Here is a 15,061-nt window from a genome sequence, read left to right on the forward strand (position 1 = left end):
GGGGGGGCCAGGCATCCAACCCTTCCGCCAGGCGCGGATCCAAGATTTTTTTTCAACTTTTTTTTTTGCTCCCGAAAATTTGGAAATCGTGCCGGGTGAAAAGTCGCTCAGTGGGGGGGGGGGGGGGTGGGGGGGGGGGGGGGGGGGTAGTGAGCACATTTTTTTTGGTTTTGGTCCTCGAAAATTTAAAATTTGCACCCCCCCCCCCCACCAAAGGTAAAAATCATGTGTTTTTACATGATTTTTTTCTCAAGGGGGGGGGGGGCCAGGCCCTCCTGGATCCGCCACTGTCTTCGGCCCCATCTCTCTCTCTCTCTCTCTCTCTCTCTCTAGCTCTCTCTCTCTCTCTCTCTCTCTCTCGCTCTCTCCCTCTCTCCTCTAGCTCTCTCCCCCTTCTCTCATTTCCCTTCCCCAGCTTCCTCGATCTCTCATCTCTCCCCCTCGACATATCCCTTAATTTCCCATACTCTCCTTATTGTACCTTAATTGTGTTTGTCTCTTCCGAAAGGTCTGCTATATAGGAACTATAACCGGAAGTATAACTTGGTGTGACGAGAGTATAAATTTGTGTATTTCAGGGGTAATGCTATTTGGTTTAATTTTTGGGTTGCAGATTTGAAGACTGTGCTGGATTTGATGTCCATGTTAGGTCATTCGAGAGTTTTGCAACTTCCCTGGCTCTCTCTCTCTCTCTCTCTCTCTCTTATTTTCTGTCCACCTTTTAACATAAATACAGAGTTAATGGGCTACCAGATTACCAATAATATTTCAACAAACCAAAAACGAAAAAAACACAAAAAAATCATTCTTTTCACATTTGGCAATATGGGTGAAAATCAGATCAGCATTTCAAAACTTTTTTCCCTACAGAGGTTTGGTTTTTGATTCAAAAGTTAAAAACGAAGGAACTTGGTTTGAAATTTAACTTCAAACAATTATACAAATTTGCTGACCGATATAGTAATCGATCTACATATTTCTATATTACTATTTGTTTGTCTATTTATTCAAATTCAATACATCTATTTTTATTTTTATTTACAGCAAGAACGAGTCACCCGAAACTGTGTTAACGGTCGACTTTACGTTGATTGAGTTGCTTGTGGATGAGCTTGAAACCCATACAAGGTAAACACCGAAGTAGTTAGAGGTCGTGAAGCAGTGTTGGAGGCGATTAGCTAGCTAGCACTGCACTGCACTGTGCGCACAACTACTCGATCGACTGCATTGACAGGGTACGATTGTGGACTACGGACCGCACCCCCACGGCCTAGCGTTGACAGAGCAGTGTTGTCTGTCGGCAGCTAGCTCGGCAGGCAGGCCAGGCTAGGCGCAGGCACACGACGTATTCAGTACCCGGAAATTTTCAACCTGAGCATCAGGTAAACGTCTTTAATTATGTAAATAGAAAAGAGCTTTGAGACCGCCGATTTCCAGACTTCTCAATGTAGCACAGTATAATTTCTAAAATTGTTAGTAGATCTACCAGGTACCTTGTAAGTTGTAGACTCTAGATTTAGGGATGTTACAAAAAAATTAAATCTCAAAATTTAAGCTCTTGCTTTATTATGCTATCAAACAGAGCTTGATAGATCTAAGACCTTTTATTTGATGCCTCATTTATTCTTATAGCCCCAGACAGTAATACGAAAGTTATGCCAATTTTAAACGCCCGGAAATCATGTATTTAGACCTAGATGATAGATCTAGATCTAATTCTTTGTTTTCCTTTGTTTTTAAAACAAAAGTTGTGATCTCAAATAGGGTCTAGACTATGTGACCGAAAGATTCTATTATTACAAAAATCACCAAAAAATGTAGATCTATGTAAATACGTGAAAAACGCTAATCGGGCCGTCATTTTTTGCATGACATTTTCACATTCCTCATCCAAAAAACATAGACGATAGATTTTGCTGAAATTTCACCAAAAGCAAATTCACATGTTAATCCTAGATCTAACTTGTTAGATACCTTTTTTCAAATCCTGTTGGCGGGATAAGCTAGGTACAGAATGGCACTAAACACGGCTCCTGTGAAACAGTGCAGCAAAATAAACTGCCGAAAACATAAATCTTAGAAAGTTTAGTATGAAATGAAAGATAACAATGTCATTCTTCTCATCCGATAAAAATCATGAAACAAACATCTTATCAGCCCATCAAAAGATCACATTTGCGTAGGCTATCCAAATGGTCTCCAATAGTGCATAACAGCCCCATGGCAGAAACCTTCATGGCGACAGCGCACACATTGTAACGTACCTATAAACCTTGGCACGGTATTTTATTAACTTGTCATTAAAATACATCATTGACATAGATGTAGAGAAATCGGCGCTTGTTCAGAAACCTGTCCAAAATTTGACCCGTAACTCCGGCGTGAAGATACCCTACTAAAACATACCCAAAATTAATTAAATATTCATTAAATGTCCAAATAAAAATCATGAGTTAAAAGTTGTTATGTTTATTACCTGTCTCGTGTCAATTTTCTTGTTATTTTTGGAGTATTTTTCGGAAAAACATTGATATTAGTACATTTTTCACAGGTTTCACGGCAAACTGCTGCCCAATACAAGTACATACCGATGGTGGGTTGCGGGCGGGCGCACGCCTGTGTGAAGTTATCCACCGTTATGAGGATCGCTGAGACATTTACGTCCTGCTACCAATTTTTGATAGGACATGAAATGTGGAATATCTTAAGAAGTTTCAACATTGAGCTAACAGGGTTTTTTGGTTAATGCAAATTTAACCCCTATTTATTGGGGGGGGGGGGGAGCCTACATAATATAATGCATGGACAGATCTGTTTTTATCATGCAAAGAATATTTTGACATGGACCACATCACATGCCCAATTATATGTACAGGATACAGTATGTAACATATTACACTTTCCTTATTTTCAAACAGTTTCAGATGAGGAACTATATTTCCATTTTATATGGCCTTATCTTCAATTTGAAAGATAGTCTTCTCTTTAGGTAGGGTCACATTTCAGTATCTTAACCTAGATCTAGCACCACAGGCTCATTTCACTATAAAGCCAAATCATAATTGTATTCAAATCTACATGCTATTATTAAGCATGCACACTTGACAAGAAATGTCTCTGTTTCTTCATTCCAGATAAGAGTCACAGAACGAGAGTCAATCTTCTTCAAATTAGAAGATTTGGATCTGCAGCTTACACTCTGATGCTGTCAAAACTCAAAACTCGAGAGGATGGTTTAAACAAGACTTGAGAGATATTACCATCTACAAGAAATGGCTTCTCCAACAAACATGTTTGCTCCATTTGCTTCAAACGTTAATAAAAACTCTGTTGGAGTCAACTTTTTGACAACTAAAGTCGTTGATGCCATCCAGAATAACTGGGTCTACGAACAGATTGTCCAGGTTATTCAAGCACAACCGGATGGAATCAATGAAAAGGGTAAGTTTACCCCCAAAGGAGTAAAAAAAAAATACTAATCGGTTTGTGTAACCTCTTTCAGAATTTGGTGTTTTTTATTTTATTTTGGTGAAAAAAGTGTGATTTTCTCACATTGATAAAAAAATTGTTTTATTGGGTTTTTGTTACCAGAGCTCTTTTTCAATTTACCGATCACTTTTGGAGCTTCGAGAGCTAAAGTGCTCACCACTCCCGTTGTGTTTCTGGCTTTCCATTTAATATTCCAGGAACCATTCAAGCGGTATATACCGTTTGTTGACAATATTATAAATTAAGGCTGCGACGGGTTGTCGAATGCTCGAGTACCCGCACGGTTGACAATTACTCGGGTACGATTTCTCTTACCCGAATATTCAGCCGGAAAAAAACAAACTGTCCAGGCCAACGCTTACCCATGCCAGGGAGAGCGGCGGCCGCTGGCATGGTACCGTCTGTAAAAATGTTTCCCAACTCAAGCACTGTCAAACTCACCACTCAGAAACTGGGACCAAATGTCCGGATTTCTGTTTGGACTTGGAGGACAATGGATTATTCTGCCATCTTTGGTTTTTAAGACAGCATTGTTTACTGTTATTATTATTATTAAATCAGCGCCTTCAACTGCAACTCGAAGTAAAATTGCATGCGTTTTCGGCGATACTGGGATACTGCACCAGTGGTATGGTGGTGGCAAAAAAAAATTAAAAATTAAAAAAATAAAAAAATAAAAAAAATTCAAAACAATTATAAAAAAACATGGCGTCCGAATATTTGAGTATTTGCTTGTAAGCCTGGGAGTGTACTCGGGTACCTCATCACACTGTTGTGCACAGCCTTATTATATATGAAAGATGACTGTAATCAAAACTTTTAAACGTTAAATTATTATATGTAGTGGCACAATGTCTGGCATCGTTACTGAATCTCACAGTTTTCAGCAAATCAACCTAACTGGTGTTCAATGATTTTCTTCTTTTCATATAGGATGGCACGGTTTTACTGCCCTACATCGAGCTGCACTGAGAGGGGATCCTGCCATAATAGCACTTCTCTTAGAACATGGTGCAGACGTCAACCTGATCAATGACTATGGGGAAACACCTCTCATGTATGCTTGCAAACGAGGCAACCCTCAGAATGTGGACTTGTTTCTAGAGGCTGGTAGTAATCTAGATACAGAGGACCACCAGGGGCGTAAGCCTGTACACCATGCAGCTGCTGGAGGCAGTGTGTAAGTCCATCAACATAACATATTAATAATAGTAATAGGTCTATTTATGTAGCGCTGCCACTATATGAATACTCTACTGTGCTTAATACAATTACAAAGTATAATATTTCACATCAGATGTAGCTGACCTGCTGTTAGCGCCGTAATAAGTCGCTAAAGCATTTAAGGAATTTTTTCCTACCGGGGACAATTTCACTGGTATAATGATTGAATACCTCACCTGGGTGGAGAGTGGCAAATATAGATTAATGTCTTGCCAAAGGAGATTGGTGCCACATCAGGACTCAAACCACAAACCATGTGATCCAAAGTGTGATGACGTATCCACTAGAACACAACACCTCTACATTGTGGTATTGCAAACTAGAAAATCTTGTAGAAAAAGTCACATAACCAGTAGCTTTTGTGTAGATCCATAAACTCTACTTGAAAAGAGATTAAGTACCAACACTTGACATTGTTTCCATTTTAAGACTCTGAGTCTGAAGTCTTATGGCATTTTTGCTTTGAGATCTCATAGTCATTTGTATATTGAATCAGAAAATGTATATATTTCTGCAACATTATTTCTGATGTGTTTGAATAAACATTTTTTCTTTAAGGTATATTGTTGCAATGATATTGTAGATTAACAGGAAATAATTAGGACATTATGTCAATTGAAATTAGGAGAGTGAGCAAAACACTGAAATTTTGAATAATTCTACATGAATACTTTATACATGGCAGACCTAAATAATTTCATAAGCATTTAGAAATGGGATATAAAGATGTTTATTCATAACGTAATATGCATGATACAAAGCTACAAACACAGAAAATCATATTTGTTATTATCAAATCAATATTGATGTTTATTCTATTTCTTCCCCAGACATACGCTGCATTACTTGGAGCAAGTTCATGGAATTACATTCGACGAAAGAGACAAACAGTAAGTCCTTCATCCTCTCACATATCTTAAGATTTCCACCAAGTTTGACGCTAAGATGCTTTAAAAAGTAGAATATCTGCACAAAATATGTTATAAGCCACACTGTCCTACTGGTAGCTACTTGCTCCCTATATAGAAAACTTCCCCAATTGGTGCCTGTTGATCTCCCATGATCCTCTTTTTTTATGTTAATTGAGAGCTGAGTTAATGAGATAGCCACCTGTCACAGTGACCTCACTGGCTTGCTGGGTGGTCTAATTCCTTCTGGCTGAACTAGTACAGCCGTCCTTTAATCATGTATCGGTATGCTGATCCAACATTTTCTCTGCTAAATATTTGCTGTGTCAAAGGTGTAGGGTTAGTAGAGGTTTCTGTTACAATTCTGTTTAAAGGTAACGTCGAGTTCTGGTCATGCAATTGCATTGTGAAATAAACAAGAATTTTGCAATTGACAGGTATGTGGAGGAGTTTTAGAATCACAATAACATTGGCAACTGAATCAACTGAATCAACCATTATACATCAGTAAGGTACAAGTACATGTGTAGGTGATAATATTCTATTAATCAGTCTAATTCATCTATTATTCCATTTGTTTTACAGTGGTCAGACACCTCTCCATGTGACATGTTATCAAGGGTTTCAAGATGCTGTCAAATATCTTCTAAGGAAAGGGGTAAGTTCTGACTCTCTAGTTATCTCTGTTTTCACTAGGAGAATGCCAGTCTAATGTATACTTATGAGAAATTCTTTGTAATACAGACTTTGTTTCCATTTTATGTCCGAAAGACTACTCTCGGATCTTTGCTCTGTATTAAAAAGTCTGAGGATATATTGTGTTCTGGTGTAATGAGTGCAAGATATCACAAAAGCCATTTCATGAAAATTGATATAGCTTAGTTCAGAGCACACAGCTCAATTATATAACATGAAAATAAAATAACAGGTAACTTGTGACCTTGTTACCTTTACAAATCTAGAATTTAAAACTCATTGAATTACAGAGGAATACTGCTTCAATGCATTCATGATATCATAGAGTTGCCAATTTGGTAGGAGCAAAGACCAGTTATATTTGTTAATTAGAATATCAATTTTTTGTTGTCAATGTACGCAGACTTTGAAGCTTCAAACTCTATTGTACTTGGTATATCAGTTATCAGGGTTACTGATACCTACTTTGCCTTTGGCATATTTTTAAAAAGCAAGTTGTGCTGATATATGTTTTGTTTCTTGTTTTTGTCACTTGACAACGACACCTCTATTGTTAGTCAAGAATAATTTGGGGTACCGACTCTTACTTTGCCTTTCTTTTTGTTTGTAGCGGTCAGATGTAAAATTGCCAGACAGCCATGGAAACTTGCCAATCCACATAGCTTGCCTGAATGCTCTCTCTGAGACATGCTGGACACTGCTAGAGATTGGCTCTTGTCAAACTCTGCTTATCAAGAACAAAGAAGGAAAGACCGCCCTCGACGTGCTCAGAGAGGGCAGGGGCATGTCGTAAGTCAAGCTAAAACCCTCTTAAATTCTATACACCAGTTTACGGTTACAACAGTGCGCATGCACAGACATGTGCGCCATTTTAACTTGCGGGTAAACAAACCACTGACCTCCAGCTGAGGTCAGTGGTTTACGCGTAAAGTAAGACGGCGCCCATGCAAATACGATGTGAATGCACCGCGCAGGCAGTGACGCATCTGAAATAATGGATGACATCACTGCCTGCGCTGTGCGCTCACATCATATTTGCATGGGCGCTATCTTAATTTACGCATAAACCACTGACCTCTAGAGGTCAATGGTTTGTTTACCCATAAATTAAAATGGCACCCATAACCGTAAGCTGGTGTATTGTGAAGAATTTACCCATTAACACTTGTAAATACACTCAAAGCCGGGGTTTGTGCAAAATTGCACCTGTGGCAAAGAAGCGACTGTGCAGAGGGGCAAAGATAGCAACCTAAGTGTTCAATGTAATGCATGCAAGTTTGGACATTTCAATTTCATATTTTTTTTCATTTTCAATGTACAGTTGTGTAGAACCTTATCTCTCTCTCTATAATTGCCATATCGATTGACTTTGGCGATCATGCTGTTCCACAACCCTTGGTTCCTAGCCTTCTGTATTAGTACCACTCCCAGTTCTTTCACTCCTCTCTCTTCCAACAATTTCTGCAGACTGTCCATCCAAAGTATCCTCCTTCTTCCCCTACACAATTTTCCCTGTCAAAGCAAGATTCTCTAGGCCTTCTTTACGTGTAATGTGACCCATGAACTTCAACTGCCTAATCAACATCTCACGTATCATTTTCCTTTGCACTCCTGCTCGTGTAAGAACTTCCTCATTACTAACTCTGTCAGTCCAGGGGATTTTCATCATTCTTCTTAAGAACCACATTTCGCAACTTTCCAAACGCTTTTTAGTATCAGAGGCTAAAGTCCACGTTTCACTACCATACATAAGTACTGGGTATATGTAACAATTCAATACTCTTATTCTGCTCCTCACACTCATTGTTCGATTTGTCAGAACCATATAGCATGATAAATACTGGCAAGTATTTCAAATGACATAGTAAAGATATTCATTTTGAATTGGTCATTTTATTTTTTTTCTTTTAATAGACATCAGTACTTATTCAAGGAAATGGACTACTGGGCTCACTCTAAGGCACCGCACTTACCTCCGAAGGGACCCCTCTTATCGTGGTATACCCTCTTGCTTGGACCCTTTGTATACTTTGCTCTTATCATTGCCGTCGGAAGTCAGCTAAGGCAATACGGTGGTGTATTCATGGCCGTATTCACTGCTGTTCTAGTCTTTCTGGTCAGCAACCAGCAGCATAGAATCTCACATATCAGCAGGTAAGCAAATCATCATTTTGTTGTATCACTTTGTTGTCAGGTTAACTGAAGAACAGCCATCTGGCAGAAATTCAATTTGATTCAATTTTATTTGTCCAAGTTAAAAACATGGACATGTTACATGAGATTTTTACAAGCAATAACAAGCTCAGCAAAAAGAGTATTAATTGGAATTCATGAGTGACATCTTAGACAATAAAAAATAAAATTGCCCATGGCAGGAGCACTAAGAAATAGTAAGAGGAGAAAGAGGGTGAATAGACAAAGAAGGACAATAGATTGAGGTGGAGAGAGAAGGGAATGAGTCAGAAGAAGAGGAAAGATAGAGAGAGAGAGAAAGGGAACGACTTGATGGGAGGTAAAGGACAGAGAAGTATGTTTTAATGTGACAGAAAGACTAAAATGAAATAAAAACTATTTTCTTGTCTTGTAGTAAAAGGAGTAGGAAATAATTACTGGTAAGTGACATTATAAGCCATCAGCGAAAATAATTTAGACAAAGTAAAGAAATGTTCTGTGGAGATATAGTCAAAGAAAAGTCTAAACTTTTGGATTCCATATTTCTATAAATTACATTTTGTTGGTCATTCATCCATTCATGCATTTTGCTGGACATTCAGCAATATACATGCAAACATATGCTGAGCTGCCAACTCATTTAAGTAAATTAGCTGCCAATACAATAATAATTATAGTAAATTTGTAAAGCGCTTAGAGACATTTGTATTAAGCGCTATATAAAATATAAATATTATTATTATTATTATTAATAATACATTTTGACAAATGACTGATACATATATGTTTCTTTCAAAATGGGAATATAGTATGAACCTTCAGCATTTTCATATTTCAGTACAAGATATTTAGAATCATTAGTTCTTTGCAGCTCTCCATTCATCGTTCCAAAGTGAAAGTACTCTGTAACAAGTCAGAATGTTCCATTTCTTAGTTAACATACTATACAAGAATTTGTATATTGAATGACCCTGTGCTTTCTATCACTTGTTGACTTCTCTCACAATGTAGATGGGCCAATCCTGTACAAGCTGGAGCCTTCTTTGCTGGAATCAGTCACACGGCCATCTGCTATTTCTACAAAGTACTACCAGATATCCTTTTCAATAGGGCTGAGACGAGTAGTCGAATGCTCGAGTAACCGCACTGTTGACAACTGCTCGAGTACGATTTCTCGTACTCGAATATTCGGCCGGAAAAAAAATTCCGGTCACCTGGCACTGTCCAGGCCGACGCTTAGCCGTGCCAGGGTGAGCGCCGTCCGCTGGCATGGTACCGTCGGTAAAAATGTTTCCCAGCTCAATCACAGTCAAACTCACCACTCAGAAACTGGGACCAAATGTCCTGATTTCTGTTTGGACTCGGAGGAAAATGGATTATTCTGCCATCTTTGGTTTTTAAAACAGCATTGTTTACTGTTATTATTATTATTAAATCGGCGCCTTTAACTGAAACTCGAAGTAAAATTGCGTGAGTTTTCGGAGACGGACCTGGGAAACTGCTCCTGTGGTATGGTGGTGGCAACAAAAAAACAAAAACATGGGGTCCGAATATTCGCTTGTAAGCCTGGGAGTATACTCGGGTACCTCATTACACGGTTGTGCACAGCCTTATTTTTCAACGATCAAACTCCTGTTCATTTATTTTGTAAAACTGATTTGGAAAAGGCAACAAACAGGACGAGATGGAGAGCGGTAATGAGGAGACCCGACCCCCTCCCCCTCCTCCCATAGATGGGACCCACGGGATGATGAGGAGACCTGACCCCCTCCCCCTCCTCCCATAGATGGGACCCATGGGATGATGAGGAGACCTGACCCCCTCCCCCCTCCTCCCATAGATGGGACCCACAGGATGATGAGGAGACCTGACCCCCTCCCCCCTTCTCCCATAGATGGGACCCACGGGATGATGAGGAGACCTGACCCCCTCCCCCCTCCTCCCATAGATGGGACCCACGGGATGATGAGGAGACCTGACCCCCTCCCCCCTCCTCCCATAGATGGGACCCACGGGATGATGAGGAGACCTGACCCCCTCCCCCTCCTCACATAGATGGCAGTGCTGTAGAACCCTGCCCATATACATGTATGCTCAATTTCCTTGACTGTTTGTCTTTCACTGTTATGGCCTGAGACAGTCAACCTATCTCTTCTGATTCTAATCCCCTTGGCCTTCATCATGGTTACGCTCTACTACCGCCTCATCACGGGGGACCCTGGTACTTGCAAGACCTCGCAGCGGCACAGTCAAGATGGGTCAGTTTTGACCATCAAGGATATCGTCAAAGGGAGATGCAAGATAGACATCTTCTGTGTGCATTGCGAGGTAAGTTATGGAGGAGGAGGGAAGTGTATGTTGAAGGTATTGTTCAGTTGTGTTTCATGAAGCATACTCTGTATTCGTACCGATTCCTTTATGAGAAAGGTGATAGCAAAATATTGTGAACAAATATACAAAATTGATGAAGACGATTTATTTTTGTTTTATATGTATCATACTTTTCCTATGAGAAAGGTATTCAAAAATGATTTGTTCTATCTAGATAACACTTTCTCAAAAAAATAAAAATGAGTGCACATTTTGGTATGTTCTTTGATTATTTACAGTTTTTTAAAAATTAAAAAATGGTTAGGCGCAACTGTCAAAAAATGAAAGCTCTCGTGAAAGCATTGTTTACCAATACCTTAAACATGGCAAATATGTGTTTAGTCTCTGTCACTTATGATCTCTGTATTTTGAAGACCGAAGTATATCTTGTTTTATGTCATTGTGCCATGTAGTTTTGAGTTTTGTATGTTTAGCTAACCACTTGATTTAAAGGTAAACATCACTCTTTCTCTTCCATGATCCTCAAGCTGTTACCAGCGGAGAATGTGAAACACTGCAAGATGTGCAGGCGATGCGTGAACAACTTTGACCACCATTGCCAGTTCCTTCTGTCTTGCATCGGTCATCGAAACCATCGCACTTTTGTCATCTTCATCCTCATCACCACTCTCATGCATGTAACGTTTGTTATCCATGCTGTACGATACATCTTCCAGATCAATAGCGGTCTTGACTGGATACCGTTTCTCAAAGCTATTTTAATGTACGAAGGTTGGGTTTGCATGCTCATCATCATGAACGCTGTATCGTTCTTTGGGAATCTCAATCTGTCCCGTTTCCAGCTGAGTATGATATCGTACGGGTGGACGACCTTTGACATGATCCAGCGATCCAGGCGAACACGTTTCCGTTTGTCATCGATCAATATGAAGTGCAGCATCAGACTGAGGAATATTCAAGCGTTTTTCATGGGACAACCTTTCTTTGAATCCTACCAGGGAGGTCATTCAGGGTCATCTAGTGTGTAACCAGGGCAACCATCATCTTCATCATGTAATGAACGTCTGTATTTCATACATTTTGTGTAGTTAATTTTTAGCAATCTCATTTTGTGGATGGACGTAATGAAGACTCTGACTTTTCAACAAATCTTTTGAGTACTTTCAAGTTCTCATGCCTTCAGTAGCTTTTATTACTTGCAAAAGATCTTTAGTGGTATTGTTAACAGTGAGATGTACCAAGACTTGAAGATTTCTTGTGATAATTGTATCATTATGTGTTCTATCGAATATAAAGTAAATCCTCATTTATATAATGATAATACCAATAATAGCAAACTTTGTTTACCAAAGGAATGCTGAAAGTGCCTAACAAACAAACAGTCCAGAAAATTACGTATGAGGATTTTACCTACCGTATTTGCCGGCTTAAAGGCCGCAGCATTTTTGGAAGAAAAAATATCAAAAAGTCGGGGTGCGGCCTTTGCGGTGAGTAAAAAAAAACAAAAAAACGCAAGTCAAAACCATGAAAAAAACAGCACAAGTTTGCACATATGGGACTACAATAACTATACCACTATGGTACAGGACATTTCCACACATCTTACCGACAATTTTATCTTGCATTGTTGACATGAAGACGTAAATAAACTTCCTATAACAACATTTGCCGATAGATCTTGATCTAAGTTCGTGCCAATGCATGGCAAAAGTAAAAGAAGGGACCGTTACGGAGCTGCCGCGAACGCAACTGGACATCCAGCCGAAGTCACCATTTTGTATCCATTTCATGCAATTTCGCATTACACCGTACATTGTGGTAGGTGTATATATCGGACACCAAATCTGCCTGCGATCATTTTTTAGCTAAACTTCTGGTAATTTATAAGAATATTGATGAATTTGGTATAAGTTTGTAAAACAAAAATAGTGTTCTACGAGAAAATTACAATTATTTTGTTTTGTCCGTTTTTTTTTTCCTCTTTGAAATGTCATAAGTTGGGGGTGCGGCCTATGCGGCGCTGCGGCCTTATCGCCGGCAAATACGGTATTACTAAACTGCAAAATGTAAAGTTACATAGCAGTAGAGGAAAAAAATTGTTAACATACTAATAATCATAGTAGAAACGTACGTAAACGTAGAGTAGAAAAAGACTGTGTTATGGAGTTACAAAAATATAATACTATTCTATTGTGATCAATGGAATCTGTGTCTACCTAGTTTGTAATATTGTCATGAAGACACTGATGGAATTCCTAGGCTGCATGATATTTGGCCATTGAGAATTTTAATAATAATAACAATAATGATGATGATGATGACGACGACTCTATAGCGCATATTACTTTTAGTCCCTATGCATAGCTGCCAACTGTTACCAAAAAAAATTGTAATTGTTACGAATTTCCCACCCTCATTACGAATTACGAATACCCCTTCTATTACAATTTTTTTTTTAAAGAAGATTTTTGTTGTTGTTGTATTTTGTGTGTGTGTGTGCAAAATGCCCATTCTGTCCTGTAAAGTATCCTACAAGCATCTCACATTGGCAATTTGGGGATGTCTTTTGGTTCATCGCACACACCAGTCATGACAAAATCCTGCATATTTAACCAATGATCCATAAAAAAATTTCTTCCTGTATGTAGGATCTGTAAGAGGCATTGATCCATGTTTTTTTTCTTAATATAATTTTTGTCAGTAAAATACAACTTTGGGGATTGAAGAATACAGTTTTTGAACTCCAGAGGTTGGCAGGTCTGACATAGATGTGCGCTTCACGCACATGATATTCAGTTTTACTTAAATGTTACTAATTAAAATGTCCAAATGTTGGCAGCTATGTACAATTCAAATCAGAAGCCAACTAAATCTAAACTTTATAAAACTGCTCCTGAACAAATGGTTAGCTGTGACTGCCTTTAAGGGGCAGGGCCCCATTTCATAAAACTTTTCATCAATGACAAATGACAGTGTTTGTTATAGAAGCTAGTGAAATTCTTGCTTTTTATTTGTTATCAGCAGATATGTCATTGATTTTTGTCATTTGTCATTGAAAGAGGCTTTATGAAACGGGTCCCAGGTTTAATTGTCTACCCCAAACCGTAACTAGAAGCTGCCGTACGCTCAGAGCTTTCACATATTTCGCGCATCGTTTATACTGTAAAAACGATGAGTCACAACATCAAAATGTACCTTGCACACATTTCTTGTCATTTCATGGGTAATACTGCATTTACATTTACAATGCATAACAGTTTCTGGTTGTACAGTACTCATTTCCCCCCATCATTTCAAAGCTCATGAAAACTATCTCTTTCCTTCCATGATCTGTTTCAGATCATTCGGCCTGCCGGAACGAAGCACTGTCGGTTGTGCCATAGATGCGTCAGTAATCTTGATCACCACTGTCTCTTCATCGTCAACTGCGTGGGAGAACGCAACCATCGATCTTTCATCATCTTTCTCTGCGTCACATCTCTTGCTCATCTCGTCTTCATCTTCCACTCCTACCTGTTCCTCACCTCCCTGTACCCCGACGCCGACCTTTGGCCTCTCCTAGTACAGACGTTCTACGACCAGACGTGGGTTCTAATCCTCTGCTTCCTCAACACGTATACTGTCATATGGGAGATGTTTCTCATACAATACCAACTCCAATATATCTCTCGTGGTTTGACAACAGCGTACGACATCTCAAGGAGGAATCCAAACTATGCTCAGATCATGGAAGTCTCATTTCACGACAGATTGCGAAATATTAAGAACTTCTTGTTAGGAAGGAGGACAAAATCTGCATTTGAGTTGCGTAAATCCCGAATAGTGTAATACTGAACTGTTAAATAACAGTCACATTTTAAAGGCATAGTTGAGTTCTATTTTAGACCGCAAATGCCTTCAAAGTGCATGGTTATTGCTCTTGCTATGAAGGTAAATTCAGACCCCAAAATGTGAAAAATTTAGCCAATACGATCATACAAATTTAGCTCCACTTTCAAAAAAATATGGTGACTGTTAATTGATTATTTAATTAAAAATAACAATACATGGGCCGGCTGGTTGTGCGTAATACAAGCAACACAAAAATGCCAACAAAATAGACAACGTTGGCATTGGCTGAAATACGACGTAAAAGGCAGTATTTCATTTTTTCAACGGTTTTTTTCAAATTTGTCAAAATATCTTATATTTGTGGTGGTACACAAGTATTAGAAATCGTTATATTTTAGCTGTCTCTGAAC

The 15,061-nt window shown here is 38.9% G+C and overlaps 1 protein-coding gene across 2 annotated transcripts; it reads left to right on the top strand.

The window, feature by feature from the left end:
* The first annotated feature begins 1,165 nt into the window (after positions 1-1,165).
* LOC752743 (palmitoyltransferase AKR1) lies at positions 1,166-14,790 on the top strand. 2 transcript variants are annotated; one of them, XM_003724411.3, is made up of 11 exons: positions 1,166-1,382; positions 3,135-3,441; positions 4,423-4,669; positions 5,544-5,603; positions 6,207-6,279; positions 6,928-7,106; positions 8,232-8,471; positions 9,501-9,583; positions 10,612-10,817; positions 11,348-11,873; positions 14,160-14,240. In XM_003724411.3, the coding sequence occupies exons 2-10, from the start codon at positions 3,273-3,275 to the stop codon at positions 11,846-11,848; spliced, it is 1,758 nt and encodes a 585-aa protein (XP_003724459.2). In that variant the 5' UTR covers positions 1,166-1,382; positions 3,135-3,272; the 3' UTR covers positions 11,849-11,873; positions 14,160-14,240. The 2 variants fall into 2 exon arrangements, with proteins under 2 accessions (XP_003724459.2, XP_001180028.3); XM_001180028.4 differs by lacking the exon at positions 11,348-11,873 and having other exon boundaries at positions 1,170-1,382; positions 14,160-14,790.
* Positions 14,791-15,061: the final 271 nt, after the last annotated feature.

The sequence above is a fragment of the Strongylocentrotus purpuratus genome, unplaced genomic scaffold, assembly GCF_000002235.5.
Source record: "Strongylocentrotus purpuratus isolate Spur 01 unplaced genomic scaffold, Spur_5.0 spur5_scaffold_10, whole genome shotgun sequence".
NCBI lineage: Eukaryota > Metazoa > Echinodermata > Echinoidea > Camarodonta > Strongylocentrotidae > Strongylocentrotus > Strongylocentrotus purpuratus.

Coding starts and splice junctions, on each gene's coding strand:
- LOC752743 (XM_003724411.3), top strand. CDS start 3,273: ATGGCTTCTCCAACAAACATGTTTGCTCCATTTGCTTCAAACGTTAAT. Junction 3,442..4,422: donor GGATGGAATCAATGAAAAGG/GTAAGTTTACCC, acceptor CTTTTCATATAG/GATGGCACGGTTTTACTGCC. Junction 9,584..10,611: donor TTTCTACAAAGTACTACCAG/ATATCCTTTTCA, acceptor TTTGTCTTTCAC/TGTTATGGCCTGAGACAGTC.